General features: G+C 32.8%; 1 protein-coding gene across 3 annotated transcripts in view; it reads right to left on the bottom strand.

The window, feature by feature from the left end:
* The window catches only part of LOC124534851 (hemicentin-2-like), a 57,710-nt gene that overhangs the window by 24,342 nt on the left and 11,799 nt on the right, over positions 1–21,569 (bottom strand). For all 3 annotated transcript variants that reach the window (XM_047110879.1, XM_047110878.1, XM_047110877.1), the window contains exon 3: positions 8,685–8,821. In XM_047110879.1, the coding sequence (XP_046966835.1) occupies positions 8,685–8,821 (137 nt within the window). The remainder of the gene's footprint in view (positions 1–8,684; positions 8,822–21,569) is intronic.

Raw genomic sequence — 21,569 nt, 5'->3', positions numbered from 1 at the left:
GTAAACCGCATGGGACACAGATCTGACTCGCATTAACGCGTCTACTTGTATTGCACGCTCATGCAAGAGTCATTTACAATTTCCTAATGAGTGTTTTTTTATGGAATAGGTCGGTGGACGAGCATATGAGCCACCTGATGGTAAGTGCTCACCATCACCCATAGACAATGACGCTGTAAGAAATATTAACTATTCCTTACTTACAATGCGCCACTAACCTTGGGAACTAAGATGCTGTTTCTTGTGCCTGTAGTTACACGGGCTCACTCACCCTTCAAAAAGGAACACAACAATACTGCGTACTGTTGTTTAGCGGAAGAATATCTGATAAGTGGGTGGTAAACACCCAGGCGGGATTGCACAAAGCCCTACCACCAAGGAGTGTTCGATATTGTTAACGTTTTTATCTAGACTTCATTGGTTTGATTATAGTTTTTAATCTAAATTTTTGATATGTAAACGAATATTAATAAATCTGTTTTAAGTTAAAAGACATTGACACTGTTTGATTAATTACAAAAATATGTTATAAATATAAATAAATAAATATGAGACAACATCACATAAATTACTCTGATCCCAATGTAAGTAGCTGAAGCACTTGTTTTATAGAAATCAGAAGCAACGACGGTACCACACACACCCAGACCCAAGACAACATAGAAAACTAATGGTAATCTACATCGACTCGGCCTGGAATCGAACCCGGGACCTCAGAGTGGCGTACCCATGAAAACCGGTGTACATACCACTCGACCATGGAGGTCGTCTTTCTATTATGTTTATACTGTCAATTTTCTTAAGGGCGAATAATGTAATGAATCACCTTGTCAATGTAATGAATCATCAAATCAAATCAACAGCTGAAAACGTACGTACGATTTAATTATTAAATCTTACCTAACATCCTAACGGATAAAATTATTAAAGAGTACGTATGAAGTAATGATCAATCTCGGCTTCCATTTGAAAAGACGACCTACCTGTGCGGAAATATTCACAAGTGTGTACCCAAGTAAAGTACTTCCCTCTATCATTATCCGATGAGAGATGAGAGTACATTTAATGGCTTAACGTATGAAAGCTCTAACGTGTAAACTCTATCTACTTCCCACCTAGACATAAAACCCTGAGCCTTAAAATCTGAGAACACCTGATGCAAACACGACTGCCTTAGACTATCACTACACGAACCAACAGATAGACAACCATTTTTATTTCTATGATGATATGGATTGAACGAACAAATGGGCTACCTGATGGTAAATCACCATCGTCCATATACCATGGCATTGTAAGAAATATTAACCATTCCTTACATCACGAATGCGCCACCAATCTTGGGAACTAAGATATAATGTGGTACCTACCCAGACAGGCTATAAAACTCTACCACCTGAAGTAGAGAGTAGGGTATCATTTATAGTAAAAAAAATGGCGTCATATTTGGAAGTTGCTATTCAGCACAATCGCATCGCATTTTCATATGATTTAAAAACATGAATACGTTTAAGGAAAGAATTATGTCGCATGAATTTTATTTATTGTACGATTCTCACAATATTTCACGCAGCTCATTTTGCTTTGCCTCTAGGAGTTCATCGTGACCTAAATTCATAGCCAGCTCAGTATTATCTTATGCTAAATACAGAAGTTTGCGATCGAGCGAGGCATAAGTATGAGCATAAATTAAGCCGAGGATTTTATATCATCATCAACTTTGTTTTTATGTTTACATAAAAGAGCCTCTTAATATATGACACTGCACCGAGGATTTATGAAGCGGGACACTTCGCGCGTGTACATTATATTATACACAAGAAACTTCTTCATTACAGTTGCAAAGAAATTATGATTAACTGAGTACCCGATCGCAAATCCCATTAGAAATATTAAACGGAAACCCACCACCAATATTATATTATACAGAAAATATTAGAATCTTTTAACATAGCAACTATTTTAACTCATTAAAATAAGTCTCCATAGCGAGTTATATATTTCTAACATCAGAAATAACGAATTTTCATACAAAAACAAATACAATAATTTATTGTCAATGAAACGGATGTACAGCCAAATCCTTTATTAGTATCCACTTCGGTTCCAGTAAGATATCCTGAGCAAAAGTTTCACCTTGCCCCGCTGAACTGGGATAAGTGCGTTTTACGTCAGTCGGTCAATTTAAAGTGTCATTAAGTAGATTATAATAAGACATAAGACAAAGCAGTCTCGTCTGCGATATTATAAGAACAATAAAACTTTGGAACACTCGACCGCAGTTCAACGAGCTGTCTGCGAGCAAACCAAACAAGGCTTGGTGTTTTTATGTCAATAAGCCAACGTATATTGGGAACATGAGGTATTTCGGTTGATAAATATAGAATTTGATATTGACTCTAGCATCGTATTAGAACCTAACCTAGATATCCTCCATCGTCATGATAAAACAAATTTGTTGAGTTAATATGACCTCAATTGATCAAGCCGCCCACGGTATGTACTTTGCGCACGCGCTAACTAATATATAAAGATTTGAGTTTCCATCATATCAGATGCTATAATTTAAAAGTTGACAAAGTATCAGCTTAAGTTGACATCAATGCCGTCGTATCTATATTTTGAAAATAAATAAATAAGGAGTTGATTAATTTCACAGATATACAACAATTCAAGTTCTTTGATCGTTTTATTAAAAACGTTCAACGGTTTTATATCTCTATATTTTTGGATCACGATATTAAATTATGCTTGTATTGCATCTCGTGCTCAGCGGTGCGGAAAATCTATAGGTCTCAGTTAGCCTGTAGATGATCAACGTGGTGGATTAAGATTCAATCCTCTTTTTAGTACACTGTCAATTTCCTACAACTGGGCAAAATGTTTACAAGCTGTTGTTAAGCTTACACTTATTTTTTTTATTTATGCATTTTATTAAGACTTAGAAACTCTTCAAAATTATACACAAAACCATATTACGTAATAGATCACAATGTTATATCTACATAAAATATGTGTAGTAAATATGCTCTGTTACCCAAAAGCATGGATTTTTGCGAGGCTGCTCCATTTTATAAGATTAAATTAAAAATTCTTAAATTATATTTCATTGAATAAAAATATATACGAGTATAAAGTAATAAAGCCTGTGTTAGTCTTATAACAACACGAGTACAAAAGGTAAAAAGAAATATTGAAAAATATATATTAATTTATTGCTAAAGTTAGAACTCAATCTCCGGCCTGGTTTCTTGATCGATATTCCATATAATATTCTACACGTGTATGTTTTTGGTGTCGAAGCCTTAATTCAGTAGGTCGTTATGATGAACATGTAAATAGATAATGAAACCGCAATGTATACGAATGTTCGCTTTGGAAATTAATAAGTCAGATTTAAGTTATTTTTAATCGATACAAAAAAAATTACTACGCTCTTACACGAACGTTTCAAGAAGTATTTTATTATCATCATTATGGTAAAATGTTATCTAACCACATATTTACCACAATTCGTCAATGTGGTTCAGATTTTCATCTATTTTTTGTCATAGATCTAGAGAAAAATTAATCCATGGAATTCTGTAGATAAATTATAAATGTAGAGTTACTACACACACGGGGACGGTGGAGTGGATACTTACACAAGAGGAAGAGGAGGAGGAGCTGGATGCGAGTAGCCCAAGAACGATCTCAGTGGCGTGTAATTGGAGAGGCCTATGTCCAGCAGTGGACGGAAAGGAGCTGATGGATTGGATTGGATTGGATTTACTACATGGTTTTTCAGTCTTTCATTGCAATATTTCCCATTTTAAACGTCTGTTAAAGTACGTATTACTTAAAAGATTCAGTACAATTTTTAATTGAACTGAATAAATTTATAATAAAAGGGAATATTTTATCACGCCTTGAATAATCAAGTAACCATCGTTGCGTTACTCACCCAAAATCCGTTGTTACCTACAATCTGCACACGGATGAAACCGCTGTCAATTACAACCGGTAATTACAACCGGTTTTGTATTTTGATAAGACCCTCATACCAGGCAAATTGGTGAAGTAAAATCCTAAAAAACCGCTGCATAAGAAGACTGGAAGACTGGTTTTATCGGTGTCAATTCAGATCAAAATATTTCATATAGACTTCATCTATCAGCTTTTAAAGGGTTATTTATCTCTAAAGGATGAATGAATTATTTGGAATATTTGTGAACTATTTAATATTCAAAGGGTATAATATGTTAATGCGAATTTAACCCAATTTAAGTATGACCGTGATGATCCTCGTAACCCGTTTCGTTCTTGGAAAGAAAAGTTTTGGGTAGCGGTTTAAGGAACATTTTAAAATTAATACAACAACAACAGCCTCCTCTCCCTTTGAGGGAGGAACATATTCCACCACGCTGTTCCAATGCGGTTTGGTTAAATACACATGAGGAAGAATTTCTATGAAATCTGTGACATGAGCTTCACTGCTGAGCACGAGATGAATTATAAAGACAAATTAAGCACATGCATGCAAACAACGGTGCTTGCCTGGGTTTGAACCCGCAATCATCGGTTAAGATGCACGCGTTCTAACCACTGGGCCATCTCAAAATTAATACAATATATACTAAATAATATATAAGATATATCTTTGAAAACCCTTTTATAATGATCCTCTATACCCTGGGCAAACTCAATACCTTTCAAATTCACTTGAAATTTGAACCTTGGCTGTCTTAATAAACTGAAGTCAAAATCTGATAAAACGTTTTAATGATTTATAGACGTCGTAACGTAATATCGGATTATGTAAGCAAGCGAGTTTTCCAGCAGCCACTAAATTTATTACAACAAAAATTAAAAATTTTAAAGTAATAGTAATTTTATAGTATTAATGGGAGTAATAAACGACTAAAAATGTTTTCGTCATTTGAAACAGCCAGGAAGCGGTTGTTTCATTCCCAAGGTGTTCAATCAACAAGGAAGTTATTAGTGTTGTTATATATTTTAGTATAATATAAATTTGGTTCTTTTTAATTAAAAAAGATATGTAATTTTTATCGTAAAAGATATATATTTATGTCGTGGAACCGTATTTGTTACATATACTCCTTTCAAATAGTCTCGTACGTAACTCGGTCCGGCCCTTATTTCTGGAGATGTGGCCAAAGAATTTTAGTATTCGTAATTAAAAGGCCGATAAAAATATTTCTTTGATCTTCTGTCCCTTACATTTCGACGCTGTACAAAGCATAATTAGCATTGAGATCAATGGTATTAATTAATTGATTGATCAAAAATTATGGAGAATTCGTGAATATTTTTTTTCTTTTCTTTTTTATTGTATATATAAATGTGTGTTCGAGTTATATATTTTGTATTAGATAGCTTTATAATTGATCAAATCTGTTGTTTCGTGAAAACGTCATTCACACATGGGCTGAATCCGAAAATAATTTTAATTTGTCAAAACATTTGCTCTTTCACGAGAGCAGAGTGATGCTGCTAAGCAAACCACGTGACCAAGTAAAATCAGGCAAATATTTACCTTGTTTGACTCCTTTGGTGTTCGCAACCGACAAGGGCATTAAAATGTGTGTTTAACATTTGTGTTAGTCGCCATATTTGAACAAATTAAGTAAATACTATCTAGACGGTCCTCTACACATCGCTGTGTCGAACAATTAATGCAAACATGCAAAAATGCTACACCACTAAATATGTAAATGTTATAATTATAATAACAGCATTTTACAACATCCGTATGTATAAAGAGATGTAACAATACTACACTGGCATCTGATTATTAATTCTTTTATAAAAATATTTATTAAACTTGAAACTTTCTGTATTCGTCAAGAGGTTCATGTTTGGGACGGTACCATATATTGCAGCCGTTATTAGTGAGATAATCAACATCAGACAATTTCTCGGACTCATCACGGTCATAGGTCGTAAAGATGAACCTTTTGAAGACCTCCAAGATTCCTCTTGAGTACATCCAAGTCTTGAAGCGGTGGAAACTTGAACTTAACACGACGCAGAGCCTCGATAACTTGCGCCTTTCATCAATCACTGGAGTGTGCTTTCATAATGGACCTTTAAATGTTCATCATCATCACCAGTGTCAAACAACGCAGTGAACGGTGTATCAAGCGTGTATTAAGCAGATTTATATAATTTAGAAACATAAGTTAAGGTCTCCTTGTTGATCTCAATTGGATGAATCGTATAGGGAATATCGTTTCAATGAGATGAAATTTCGTCGATTCGTCGATGGCATTTGCGTATAGCGTGGACTCCTGATTGGCAAAGTTAATCTAGTTTCAGGCTTTGAGATTTACCTCATCACTAGGTCATTTCCATATGCCGGGTATTTTGGCATATAAAGACCTTAGGTCTGACAGGTATTTTGGAGATTGAATTTGTACGTCAATTATAAAGGTAATTTAGTTCGAACGGTTTTATCGATCCGCAGACTTTTTATTGTATTAGTTCTTAGCTGTGTTGCGGAACTATCAATAGTTTGAATATCGATAGTTGATCTGAAAACTGTTTAGGATATCAGGGCCCCGATTCAAGAATGACACGTGACCATACCATCGATGCTATCGCTAAAACCTTAACTATTTATAGACTCTCGATAGTCTATCGATAATGGACTATCGATATGCAACACTAGATCTTATTAGTGGACAATTGTTATTAGGTGGCACGCAATATCGCAATAAATTACGCTTTCACTACTCAACAACTCGAAGATCATTATTTCATTTTGCACACACTAATAGCACAGATAACATTGTGAATCTGCGTGTAGAAGTTTTTTTTTTAAATTAAATATTGGACAACATCACATACATTACTCTGATCCCAATTTACGTAACTAAAGCTCGTGTGTTATGGTAAATCAGAAGTACCTAATGACGGTATCACAAACACCCAGACGGAAAGCAACACAGAAAACTAATGAATTTTCTACATCGACTCGGCCGGGAATCAAACCCGGACCTCGGAGTGGCGTACCCATGAAAACCGGTGCAAACAGTACTCGACCACGGAGTAAAATTATATCAATTTAAGTCGGAATAATATAATGGAGGCGATGAAAAACAACTACACAAAAAGATAAAATTTATTTATTGTATATTATTTGTTTATTATAATACGAAGAAATGGGTAAGAATTATTTCGAATATTAATATAAAGTAAGCAATAATAAGTAGGTTCCATCGACGTACAACACAGAATAATAAGAAATATTTACTGAAAAAATACAGTAACACAATAGAAAACTCCGTAATGTTAAAATTTAACGTTCCATTGGCAATTAGTCATGTATTTATTAACTAAAATAATGCTCGTAAACTTATTTTTTTTGTAAATAAAATAAAACGTTTAAAAGAGTTCTGATTCGAATAAAAGCCTTCGTGTCTCGTCAGAAACATAAAGGGAATATCAGTTTAATAGCGAGTAAAACATTAATAATTACATGAGTTAATGAAAACAGTGTCTTTGTATGTAAACTTTTAATTTTATTCTAATTTCGTAACTTTACCAGTGAGACAATAATAAATGTCATGATAGGCATCACTAATATGCTCAAAGTTCTTATTGTTTTCTAAATAATAATAATATATGTGTGGGTGTATATACACGACTGAACAATAACACACATGTGAACAATGCCACATAAATTCATAACGTTTAATTTTCCTGCATCCTGACTATGACTGTTTTGTAAATGGCCAATTCCTATCACGTATCTACGTTATTAATCTATACTTCAAACCCTTCAGTCAGTTCTCTAGCGAATTGTATCTAATGGACTCGTTCACTGTCAAAGTCAGATGGGACCTAAGTATTTTCAAACTCAAAACATCGTAGGTCCTTATAAGAAAGGGCGGAAACCCTAGCAGTTTCACCGAAGGCAGAAACTTGGAGCGATTTATGTCAAACCCCATTTCAACAAACGATTGTGTACATAGCTCCTCCCAAATAAGAATTACAAGGTTTAGTTCCTATACATGATATGTTTATTTTCTTTGCATGGAGCTTAGAACTGATCTCTATACCAAAGGCACAGTCAAGTCAAACGTTTAGTATTAAGAGTATATAATAAAGTGTTGAATAAATAAATTAAAATAAATAAGCAATTGTTGTCATTGTTTCTTTGACCTTTTATATATTTTAGTTTATTTATTTCTGTATCACATTATATATGTTTGTATTTATTTATATTTATTGTTGTATGTACTATTATATTTTATATGCTGTATATAATTGATCATAGTTAATGCACCCTTTCGCAAATTTGTTTTTACAACTAATCCGCTGCCCAAAAGTAATCTGGAGGAGATCGCTGTTTTAGCGATAAGTTCGCTTATTGCATTAATACAAGTTTAAGTGTTAATCCTATAAATATTGGACAACGTCACATACTGATCCTCATGTTAGTAGCTAAAGCACTTGTGTTATGGATAATCAGAAGTAACAACGGCACCACAAGCATCCAGACCCAAGACAACATAGAAAACTAATGATAATCTATATCGACTCGGCCGGGAATCGGACTAGAGTCCTCAGAGCGGCGTACCCATGAAAACCGGTGTACAAAGCACTCGACCACGGAGGTCGTCATATAATGTAACATTAAGTGTTGGTGAAAATAAAACACAAATAAATAAAATTCTTACCGCTCTGTCTGCGAGGTTCCTGACTCTGCAGTGTAGGTACGCAGGCTGTCCCACGGCGGCGGTAGCCTCCCGCTTCGTGCTGTTATCGAAGTAAGGCTGTCCCAGAGGTTCCCAACCTCCGCCACCGGCTGTTACGCCTGCGAGCAAATTTATACATTAAAACTATATTCATAACTAACTAATTGGCATTGCAATATTTAGTTCTTAAGCCACTATTGCTCTTAATGCCTTTTTAACATTGTCAGTACTATGCCAAGATGTAATAATAACTGTATAAAAGTTTCTACGCTACGGATGTTTGAACGCATAAAATACTGTAAAAAGACTCATTTTTAAAAATACCACGAAGGAAGGTGCTTCAGGGTGAACTTTATTAACTAATCGATCGTCTTCTCGCTATTTTTTCTTTTCCTGGAAATGTGGCGGAATGGTCTGGTATATGTTTAAAATTCTTCAAGGATTTGGCAACGACTTCAAACAGTTTTCTGGTAAATACGAAACTTTGAGTTATGTTTCAGGTTTTAGTGCTTTCTCTGTTATGTTTAAAACAGTTTGTATTTTAAAAGCTCATTTTGTAAACCCCTTTGCTATTCCTTAATTTAAACAACAAGAAACATAAGCAGTCTTATAATTTCAAGTCATTTATATATAGCTATCGTAGAGTGTATATTGTCAAATGGATTTTGACGTACTTTATATAAAAAAATTAACCAACCATACTACCGCTCATAGACAATGCTACTGTAAGAAATATTATTTATCCCAACAGCACTGCTGTATATATAACACAACAATACTGCTGTATATCAAATGAGTAGGTGGTACCTAGTAACTTGTACACCAGTAAATTGGCACTACTGGCAATTAAATATAAATGCATTATATATGTAAAAGATAACGTCAGTCAACTATTCATTATACTCATTTTTACATGAATACGTTTCCCATATAATTCACTCGTAGAATATGATATTTTTATAATTTAATATGCCAACAATTTCTAACATCAAAGGCCTCTACATAAAGAAATGTTTCGTTTTATAAAACGTTAAAGAAAATCTTATCCTAATAGCAAAAAATTAGTATAATGCGATGTACTGATAACTGGTGTATGAAAATTAGAAACATATACAGTTCTATTGATTTTAGGGTATAAAATAAAATGTATAAACTATGGTATCAGTTATGTCTATATTATTTAGTATCATTTCATTTTATTTATTAATAAACATCACCCATCCGAAGCCAGGTTGGATCACTAGTGATTTATATAATGTACTTGTTAATTCGTTACTGGCCTACTTGATTTTGTGGTACATCTAAACTGTACCATATACTCTATTATACTATAAACTCTCTGTAGCAACACAACTTATATTAAGGTATTTTAAAATTTCTTGATAGCATTATTATTAATTGAGTTACTTATCTATATTAATATTTTAAATGTGAAATTAGCTCTGTCTGTTTATAGCTCTTTAACGACCAAACAAACTAGAAGTCCAAGGATTGATATAGGATACTTTTTTGCCTAGCACATGACAACTAACACCAAAAACGGGAACTAAGCCTCGAGCGATTAGTAATGTATATATTATTGAAAATGAAATTAAATTCTGTACCGATGGCCCAGTGGTGAGAACGTGTGCATCTTAACCGATGATTGCGGGTTCAAACCCAGGCAAGCACCGCTATATATAATATGTGCTTAATTTTTGTTTATAATTCATCACGTGCTCGGCGGTGAAGGAAAACGTCGTGAGGAAGCCTGCATGTGTCTAATTTCATCGAAATTCTGCCACGTGTGCATTCCACCAACCCGCATTGGAACAGCGTGGTGGAACATGTTCCAAACCCTCTCCTTAATGGAAGAGGAGGCCTTAACTCAGCAGTGGGAAATTTACAGGCTCTTACTTTACTTTACTTTTTTACTTAAATAAATTAGTCCTCTTTTAACTAGTTAAACTTATTAATAAAAAGTAAATAATCTATTGTTAAAAACATTAAAAAAATATCTCACTAAACTGGTAATTTTTTTACAGTCGATAGGAAACTTAAAACTTTTCTGTGAAATAAACATATTCGAATATGTTTTACTTTGAAGTCATATATGTTCTCCTAAATAATAGCAGTATTATCATAATATGTGCGTATAAAAAAGGGATAACGCGTGTTATTCGATCGGTACCTCGATGAAGTCACTTACCCCAAAGTTACTTCGATTACAATATTTTATTATTACATAACATCATTCGCTCAGGTAATCGGCATTTCGTGGAAAAGTCCCGCCCTTATATTTTATTTAATTTTATCATTATTGCTATGTATGTTTTCGATTGTATTTTTTATAAATTGTTAATCTTCCATAGTAAAATATATGTATGTAATAAAGATAAACCAAAGACACTGGAGAGGTCCATTACAGCATGGAAAGCTATAAAAACCGTTACCATAAAATATTATACCAAGAAACACATCAAACGATCCGTTTATATTAAATGGTTTATGTTTTAAGCTAGTATATGTTATAGCGTTTATTTTGTTGATATATATTTACTAAGATTAGTGATGTATGTTTCAATCAAAGTTTAAATAAAAATCTTACCGATAAAATATATTTGAAAGCATTTGAGTAACTGAGTTTCATCTCGACAGAATCTAGATTCTCAGCCGGTGGTAGCGTAAAGTTTAAGTTAATCATGTAAATTGATTTCAAAAGTTAAGCAAGAGGCTACGAAAGAGCCTACTTGAATAGAGTACATTTTCGTTTTAAAATAAATCAATATTTGTCGCATATTTTTAATCTATATTAAAAATTTCGTTTAAGTTTAGACCATATATATCTATACCATAGAAACCTATATACAATTTTATATAGTTCAAAATTAATAATTTTTTAGACTATAGCATAATTATATCCGCAAAATTCGTATAATCAAGATATTTCGATATTAAATCCGCAAAATTTAATGACATGACAGTTTAACGGGCAGCCATGTTTGACGTTTACGGGCGCGTTCAGAAAGTGTGTTCAAAATAATAATTTCGTGCAGGTTCACGGTAGACTCGATAGATACTAACAATAAATTATTATAAATCAATAATTATGAAAAAAATATATTTTATTATTAACTATTATTAAATGAGGACCATGTTATAAGGAAGGCCTTGAACATGGATGTCGATGGATATAGAGATAGAGGACGACCAAAGAAACGATGGATGGGTTGTGTGGAAGAAGATATGGTTAGAAATAATATTACTTGTGAGATGACAAGATCAACATGGTTTTGTAAAAGGCAGATCGACAATCACTAATCTGGTGGCATATGTAGACCGTATTATGATATTAATGGACGATCAAATACAAGTCGATGCAATCTACACAGACTTTTCGAAAGCCTTCGACAGAGTATGTCATGATACACTATTAAAAAAACTATACAGTTTTGGAATAGTTGGTTCTTTACTCGATTGGCTTAAATCGTATTTAAACGATCGTACACAATACGTTGTTGTAAGTGGTTTTCGATCTGTCTCTTACAGAGTCAGTTCTGGGGTTCCCCAAGGGTCACATCTAGGTCCATGGCTTTTCAATGTTTTCATAAGAGATGTATCCAACACAATCAAGCATAGTGAAGTTTTCCTTTTTGCAGATGATTTGAAACTTATTAAACCAATTAAAAGTAATTTAGACTCTGTACACCTTCAAGAAGATTTAAACGCTTTACATAAGTGGTGTGAAATGAACAAAATGATAATGAATCCCGAAAAATGTTTTCATACAAAGTTCACCCGCAATAAAAAAAAACCTTCCATCAGATTATTACATTCAGGGATTCATTTTAAAAGAAGTTACACAAATTCGGGATCTGGGCATCATTTTAGATTCAAAGCTGACTTTTTTGCCGCATTTAGATAACATCACTGCAAAAGCATCAAGAAAGTTGGGTTTTTTAATTAGAAATGCCAAAATATTTAAAAATGCGTCAACAAAAATAATGTTATACAATGTATATGTGCGCAGCATCCTAGAGTATTGTAGTACAGTATGGTCGCCACATTATAACGTGAATCAACTTAAAATTGAGAGAGTACAAAAAAGATTTTTGCGTCATTTAACTTTTTCAAGTGAAGGTTCAAAACAAAATTATAATTACAAAGATCAATTATCATTTTATAACATGTACAGCCTTTCAAGTCGTAGAATTCTCTTGGATCTTTTGTTCTTGTACAAAATAGTCAGAAATAAAATCGACTGCCCTCAAATTCTCAGGGGAATAAATTTCAATGTGCCTAGGAAAGTAAGTCCACGTTATCCAATAAGTGTATTTTACATTAGACCATCTAAAACTAAACTAGGACAAAATGCACCTCTTGTAAGATTAGGTAAAACATATAATAAATACTCAATGTCACTTGACATATTTGAGGACTCCATTAATAAATACAAAAAATATATTCTGGAGTTATTATTAGATTCGTAACTACAAAATAAAACATATGTTGTAAGCATGTGAATTTAAGAAATTAATGAAAAATGTATTCAATGTTATTATTAATTTTTTTTATACTTAAATTTCTAATTTAAAAAAAAAAAATGTTTTTATTTAATTAATTACTATTTATTGTTTTCTTATTTAAATTATTTTGTCATATGTTATTAATGTGATAAATGATTTGAGTTTACTAATTTATAATATTTTTTTAGCTTTATTTTCAATGTTATTAATTATTATTATTAATTTAAATTAATTTATTTTTAAATCTTTAATTTTATATACAAATGTGGTTAGAAATTGTTAGTATTCAGTATTATAAAAATATTGCTTATGTTGTAATCTATCTTAAGTAAAACAAAAAAATATATTGTACCTAAGAATGCATGTTGTGGCCGTCTTAAAGAGTCGCACATTTTATATAAGTTTCAATGTGTTTTTATGATTACTTGTGTAAGTGTTGTGACTGCTGATGGTCCTTAATAAAATAAAAAAAAAATAAAATAAATAAAAATGACGTCCGACAGAGAAGTATGGATCGAGAAGACATGCTTCGCAAACCCCAAATAAAATTCGGCAGGTGGATGATGATGGGGGTGATAATTATGAAAAAATGTACAATATGTAAAGAATAAACTCCATTTATCTCTTTTTTATTTTATTAGCCGGAGCTAGGTTTTCATCTAGTGTCTTATAAAAATATAGGGACTATTATATACTAGACTCTATTCCACGAGCTTTTATAATACGAGTTCAGTTTAAATCAATTTGTTATGTATCTTAAGTTAGTGAAAGCCTTTTTAATGCCCCAAAAAGCATCTTTAACGACGATCAAACAACATCAACAATCTCTCGAAAATTAATTAATTTAATATAAGCGTTTTATAAATATAGCAATGTTTCTGGGAAATGGAGCCTAAATTATTGTGAAAACCAAAACGTATATCGTGCAGTTTAGAAGAATAAAGAGGTTATATATCTTTTTCGGGAACAATGTAACATCCAAAAGATTTATTAATCTATAATGCTGCCCATTTGGAGATTTGGAAAATACCTTAGGCGGAGTAACTGACCCGATTAAGACAGATTTATTTTAATAAATAAATTGATCTAATTCTGGTACATTACCAAAAATCTAAATAAACTTTATTCAAGTAGGCTTTACAAGCACTTGAATCCTCATTTTACAATTAAGTGAAGCTACCACCGGTTCATAAAGTAGATTCTACCGAGAAGAACCGGCAAGAAACTCAGTTACTCATTTTCAAAATTTAAATAATACAGTCATGTTAGTTAAATACAATTATATATTCATGTAATATATCCTGCCTGGAAGTCAACAGGTATTAACTCCACGCTTTTCTATCTAATATCATTCTTAAACCAAATATTTTATATTGAAACAGATCATGTATACAAGTGTTATATTAGTAGTTAAAAAATATATATTATCCACGCAATCAGAAGCCCTTTTTTAAAGTATAGTGATATGTGTGTTGTGTGAATAAGCAGCTCGTAAGGATCGCAGGTCTGAGCATAAGGATCTTTTAAAAGAAGACTCGAATAACATTCCTTGCTCTACAGCAAGTTATATCGGAATCAATTAAACTTCTGATACATACTAGTTTCTTCATAATGTGCAATATCAGTGATACTTATACTATATGGGATACTATACAGGCTAGAACCAGCGACCTTATGTCTTAGGTTATATATGTTTAATCATTTCGACCATATCATATATTATAGGGAACATATCATCACTGAGGCCAATGACTCATCAACTAGTCATTAAGAAATAAATTAAATAAACGACGAGAGCATTTATTTCCGTATAAAAGTTAATTTATACAGAAATGTTAACAACATTGTTAGTGTTAAAATAAAACGTTTTGCGTGGAATAAAATCATTTAAAACCATTGATTTGATCGAAATGAAACCTCGCTAACAAATTAATGTTGCTGAAAGCGTTATTCGATTTTTAAACGAAAATTGCCGCGATTCCTGATGAAACAAACTTTTAATATTATCATAATATGGTTATTTTTATTATATAGGTCATCGAATAAGCAAATGGGCCTGATGGTAAGTGGTCATCGCCGATCATAGACAATGGCACTGTAACTGACCAATGTATGTAGTATATTAACTTTTACCTCGATCTTTACTTTAACATTAATCTCTGTTACTTACGAGTATAATCGACAGGGCAATTTTTTATGACATATAGTATTATCTAAGTAAAATATATTTCGTTATTGAACCGTATGTTAGTAACAAATTAAACTGATTTGTTTGTATACGTCGTTGAAATACTTTGTTTTAATAATATTGTGGCAATATTGTTGCGTATTTATATAATAAATATAAAAATAATAATTAGGTTATCAAAATCAATGTCTTTGTCATTAAAGTAGGACAATAAAAGTGCTTTTCGTATTACAGATTCAATTTCAAAGTTGCACTGGCTTACGAAATTTTACTTTTACTCCTCTTAATAAATTCTAAAGCAATTTCTGTAGCGCAGGCGACTCAAGATTTGACCATCATTTGCGGCCCCCAAAACGCGGCGTACGTGTTATTTGCGTAAAAGTTGTCAGACGAAAAACCGACAGGGCCTTAGCAGGTTCAATTTAGGTGATTTCCGAGGCACAGGGGTTTTAAAAATCAGTGGGAGATCTGAGTTTCTAATGAAGCACTAGGCTAGCAATCTTTTTCCAAATGTGAATTTAGATAAGAAATGCAGATAGCTCATTTTGAAATAATCCGATTAAATCTACTATGTATTCTACGTATAGCATAAACAATTCTACTTCCCAAATCAACGCTCTGTTTAATCTCATAAACGTACTCAACTAGGATATCGAAATAATTAGTTAATAATATTAATTCAATCATCCTTCCCGGAGCTATTGTTAGCGGAATAATGAGCACAATAGCTAAATATATGATGAACGCAAAATAATAATAATTACCATGTTACGAGCATGTACGTATTTTAATTAAGAGATTACGATACTTAAACATGTCGAATTTTAATCGGTACTAGGCCTGTATATAAGCCACCGGGTTAGATACATAACAATCATAATATGTACAACCAATTAAAAAAATCGGTATTGTTGTGTTCCGGTTTAAATTGTGAGTTAGCCAGTTTAGCTAATAACAAAGAACGTAAGTTTTAGTTCCCAAGGTTGGTGACGCATCGGTGATATGAGAAATGGTAAGCATTTCTAATAATCATTTAGTTTATGGTGATTAGTTTCTTAATAGGTGAAACATGTGCCAGTACAGTGTATACTATATATATGTACATATATATATATATATATAATTTTTGTTCCATTTGCTGCCGAAACGCTTGGCCCTTAGAGTAGGTACAAAAAGCTTAATCAAAAGTATAACACCTCGCTTCATTGTCTCCACTGGTGACAGGAGGGCTGGTTCGTTTTTTGCCCAGAGGATCGGAATTGCGATTCAACGGGGAAATGGTGCTAGCATTCTTGCCACCATTCCACGCGATCAAGATTTATATAGTAACTAGTTTTTGTTCATATTTGTATATATACTTGAAATAATAAAAAAATCTTGTTACTCAATATAAATAATGATAATAATCAATACGCGTTTAGACTTATAAAAGGCTGCCTCAAATTAATCGTAAATGTAATTAAAAAGAGGGTTGAAATATAATATGTAAATATGTCTTTATTGTTTACAATATCTATATTGTCTTCGTGCAAATTTGAATTTAACAAAAAAGTTATTGTTGTAGCCTAAGTTACGTCTTATCACACTGATTACATCAACTATCTACCAGTGAAAGTCCAGTCAAAATCGGTCCAGCAGTTTCACAGATTAGCCGGGACAATAAGAAGATAGACAAAAATTTGAAAAAACAATTGTATTAGTACCGTGCACATGCATATAGTAAAAAGCGGCTATTTAACTATCACAAACAGACACTAGTTTTATTATTAGTAGAGATATTTTGAGAAAAACAGCTAAAAACAGCTTCACTTTATATACTTAGAAATTGTTATGATATGTAAAAACAAAGTTCCAAGAAAGTGTTTAATATAGCCTTGTCTATATAAACTATACTATTCCGAACTGAATCAACCAGCCACTGATAAGTTTTACCAAACAACATCGATAACACATGTTTGTGTTGCCATCCGAAATACGCAAACTTGCAAAGTTTTAAGCCCACGCGACAAGTCCTTCGGTTACAATCGCCTCCCTAGAATTGTTTACATCTATACTTATAATAAATCTGTAGGGAGGTCAATTCTGTACATGAAATATTTTTCCAAAAAAACTATCAGAGGTTGAAGAGGGGTCGATACTGATGACAAAAATGCAATCAGTAAAATTTTTGTCTGTCTGTCTGTCTGTCCGTATAACCGTTATAGAAACAAAAACTACTCGACGGATTTTAACGAAACTTGGTACAATTATTTTTCATACTCCTGAGCAGGTTATAGTATACTTTTCATCACGCTACAGTCAATAGGAGCAGAGCAGTGAAGGGAAATGGAGAAGTTACCCCATATTTTGAACTTCCGTCGCGTGTACAACCTTAATGGTTAAAGCTACATAGAAATTGTGTATTACGGAAATATTCTCCTTAAAATAAAGTAAAAAATATCCTATGGCAGCCTTTGTCTATCTTTTATGGTTGACTCACAATAACACGTGTCTCTCCCAATAGCTTAGTAGTTCGAAGCTTTCTGATTATATTTGTCTATTCCTGTGTTTATAATACTCTCAATCGTCCCAAATTAAAAAAGTTAACAGTATCAACTATTCCATAAAAAAGAAGCATAGAAATCGGTATAGAAAAACCAAAGTTATACATTAAATACGCTAATAATAAAGCTATCGCACGTGAATACAAAATCTATACTACAATATAAATCTCTAGAGTCTGTCTGTACACTTATTTTTGTCGTTATTCGTCATAAGTATTCTTTTTTGATTGACTGACATAATTTTTACGATTTTTGACATTTTTGTCTGTCTGTATGTTCTGCTATAACTCGAGAACAGATGCACCGACCTTTATAAAAATTGGTATACAGGAAAAACATGTGCTTGCGCAAATGATAGAATATCTATGTACAAAAATGGATGTGTTTGTATGTATGTCATCGATAAACTACGAATCTATTTGATCGGTCATTAAGATTAAATGAATAAAGAGATTATGCTATCCCCATTGATGTAACTCGCCACCAGATAGCGCTGAGATATAAATATATCTGCACCGTTCAACCGATATTATTTCGCGTGTATTTTTTCACGGAGAAAGTAATTATTTCATCCGTATCATTAAAAATAAGCAACAGATGGCCCTTACGAGTATCACGTTGCATTTCTATGCCGATCAACCGATAAGTATAAAATATGAAACAATAAATGCAAATCACTGATCATCATTGAATCAAATAATTTATATAAATAGAAAATACCATGCCATTGAAGAAACAAAATATCGGAACATCAACAATATAATATGAGCAGCGTCATCCAAAAGAGCTACGGAAACAACACACCAACAAGAAATACGTTTAAAAACAAATAGAATCCGAATTTCTACTTTGAGAGTTGCCAAAACAGTTAGTCAACGTAATGATCAAGTTCAAATCTTCGAAAAAGCATCTTTATTAAGAGATACTGAAAAACCTGACGAGCGAGCCCAACGACTGGATGATCAACGATTAAAATAGACTAAGTCAAAAACTAGACCCAATCTCAATAAATCCCGATGTGATCATTGGTTCAATAAAAATAGTATGCCCATATTGTCACGCTATGATGTTTAAAATAAACTGCTTAGTGCTACTCCACTTGCAAAATGTATTTACCACAACTGTTTGAACCACCAGAACTTCTTCTTATCTACGTTACGGGAACTACTGAGGAGTCTGAATTTTTTCTTCTGCATATTAGAAATTACAATTCTTGCTTTGAAATTACATTGTTTGGAGCAACAAATATTGTGCAATACAATAATTTAGTGTCTAAGTTTAAAGTGTATCATATGATTGGTTCACTTCTTGCAGTATATAAATAAAATCTCCAGTTTCTGGACATTTATTCCATGGACAACGTAGAAAAAGATTGATCTTCGATGCATGATCAGTACCACAACTAATCGAGAAATCATCGCTAAATTTAGGATTATGCTTTATGAAAATAAATGTTTAGTTAAAGATTTTAAAACTGCTTTAAGGTGAAACAACAAATGATTCAAAGTCATTATCAATGCAGATAGAACGTCATTGAATGCAGAACATGAAAGTCGTTTTAATGCTGCCGTAGCTCCTGAAGTCACAGCTGTAATTGTTCGTACAGATATTTAAAAAAAAACGAGGTATTGTTATCAGTAAGCGACACAAAAACAATCAAGGTGTCGCTGAAACACATCAATCGTATGACAATTATTACGATTATCCAATTATGTTTATGCAAGCAGAAGATGGATATCATCTCGGACTGTATGAAAATATTCTCACGACAGGCTCTGTGAAATCGAAGAGTTAGTTGCATGGATTTTTTTTGCGTATCATAGAATGATTAAAGATAATAATCAATCTAACCATATTCTGAAGTGTCGTCAATTGTTTTAACAATTCATTGTTGACATGTACGCTATGGTCAAGAACGAACGATTAAACTACATTCGATACAAACAATCAAAACTATGAGCGAGAGTTCATTTATTTACGAGATACAATTTCGAATGATAAAGTAGCTGCTGATATTAGACAAAGATCTTCGTACAGTGGAAGTCCAAGCCATATGCACGAATACGCTCAGGATGCTTTGACGTACGTTCGCAAGTATTGACAAGGTGGTAAATGTAATAACATCGATATTCGATAGAACCGGATAAAATGACGTGTTGGTTTGAAGCAAACTTTTACAGACTATAGAAATTTAATTAAAAATTTCATCGTACCTATAGAACATCGTATGAGTTGATGGGTGATATGACCAATCTGCAGCCTATCGAGAACACCATTGAAGAAGATGAAATAGATGACGAATATTAAATTTTTTTTTTAAGAATTTGATTAGATCTCGCATGTTTTTTATCTCTTATTTGTTTCTTTATTATTTGTACATTGTTGATGATCAGTAATTAAGTACAAAATTAAAAATTTATTTTTCGGCGACTAATGCCCAGCGAAGCGGGCGGGTATAGCTAGTATTTAAATAAATAGAATAATTCCTTTACTTTTGAGTAAGGTTACCGTATTGATCTTCGAATTTGGGAGAACTAATCATCTCTTTCATCACCATCATTTACTAGATGCTAGGCCGTCTGGGTAGGTACCTCCCACCCATCAGTTATTTTTTCGCCAAATAACAGTACTCAGTATTGTTGTGTTCCGGTTTGAAGGGTGAGTGAGCCAGTGTAACTGCAGGCACAAGGGACATAACATCTTAGTTCCCAAGGTTGGTGGCATATTGATGATGTAAAGAATAGTTAATATTTCTTACAGCGTCATTGTCTATGGGTGATGGTGACCACTTGGTCTCCATCACCCATAGACATGGTAAGTGCCACCAGGTGGCCCATATGCTCGTCCGCCAACCTATACCATAAAAAAACATCCAATAATCATACATCAGTTCTTTTTGTGTTCTTAATTCAAGATACAAAACATTTTGAAATTTATACTACAATGTTTATTTCTTTTGGAATATCAGACAAATTACATGCCTTGATCCTTTGAGTGTTTTCTAATACAACAATAACACCAGCCTGTAAATTTCCCATTGCTGGGCTAAAACCTCCTCTCCGTCTAGGAGAAGTTTTGGAACATATTCCACCACGCTGTTTCAATGCGTTTTGGCGGAATATACATGTAGCAGAATTTTTAGGAAATTAGACACATGCAAGTTTCCTCACGATGTTTTCCTTCACCGCCAAACACAAGATGAATTATAAACACAAATTAAGCACATGAATATTCAGTGGTATTTGCCTGGGTTTGAACCAGCAATCATCGGTTAAGATGCACGCGTTCTAACCATTGGGCCATCTCTGCTAATTCCTACAATTCCCTAAAAAGTTTCTAACCTGAATGTGTCTAACTTATATTAAAGAAGTATCTCCAAATATAAGTACGACAGTTTAATGAAATTTTTTGTTCGTGTAGTGTCTACAAGACTCAAAATAGGATAATTTTATTGTTTGACATACGTCATTTTGAATATGTCTACGAATTTAGATGTGGTAACGTTTAACCTGCAATATGATACATTTACATAATATATATGCTCGATTATATGCTTAATTATATTAGTGGCAAGCTATTTAATCTCGTATAATTATGATAATTTTATCATAATATACAAAGCGAGTTTTCC

Source organism: Vanessa cardui, chromosome 13 (genome assembly GCF_905220365.1).
Source record: "Vanessa cardui chromosome 13, ilVanCard2.1, whole genome shotgun sequence".
Classification (NCBI taxonomy): Eukaryota; Metazoa; Arthropoda; class Insecta; order Lepidoptera; family Nymphalidae; genus Vanessa; species Vanessa cardui.
The sequence above is the reverse complement of the archived record's forward strand: the minus strand, read 5'-3'. Positions and strand labels throughout refer to the sequence as shown.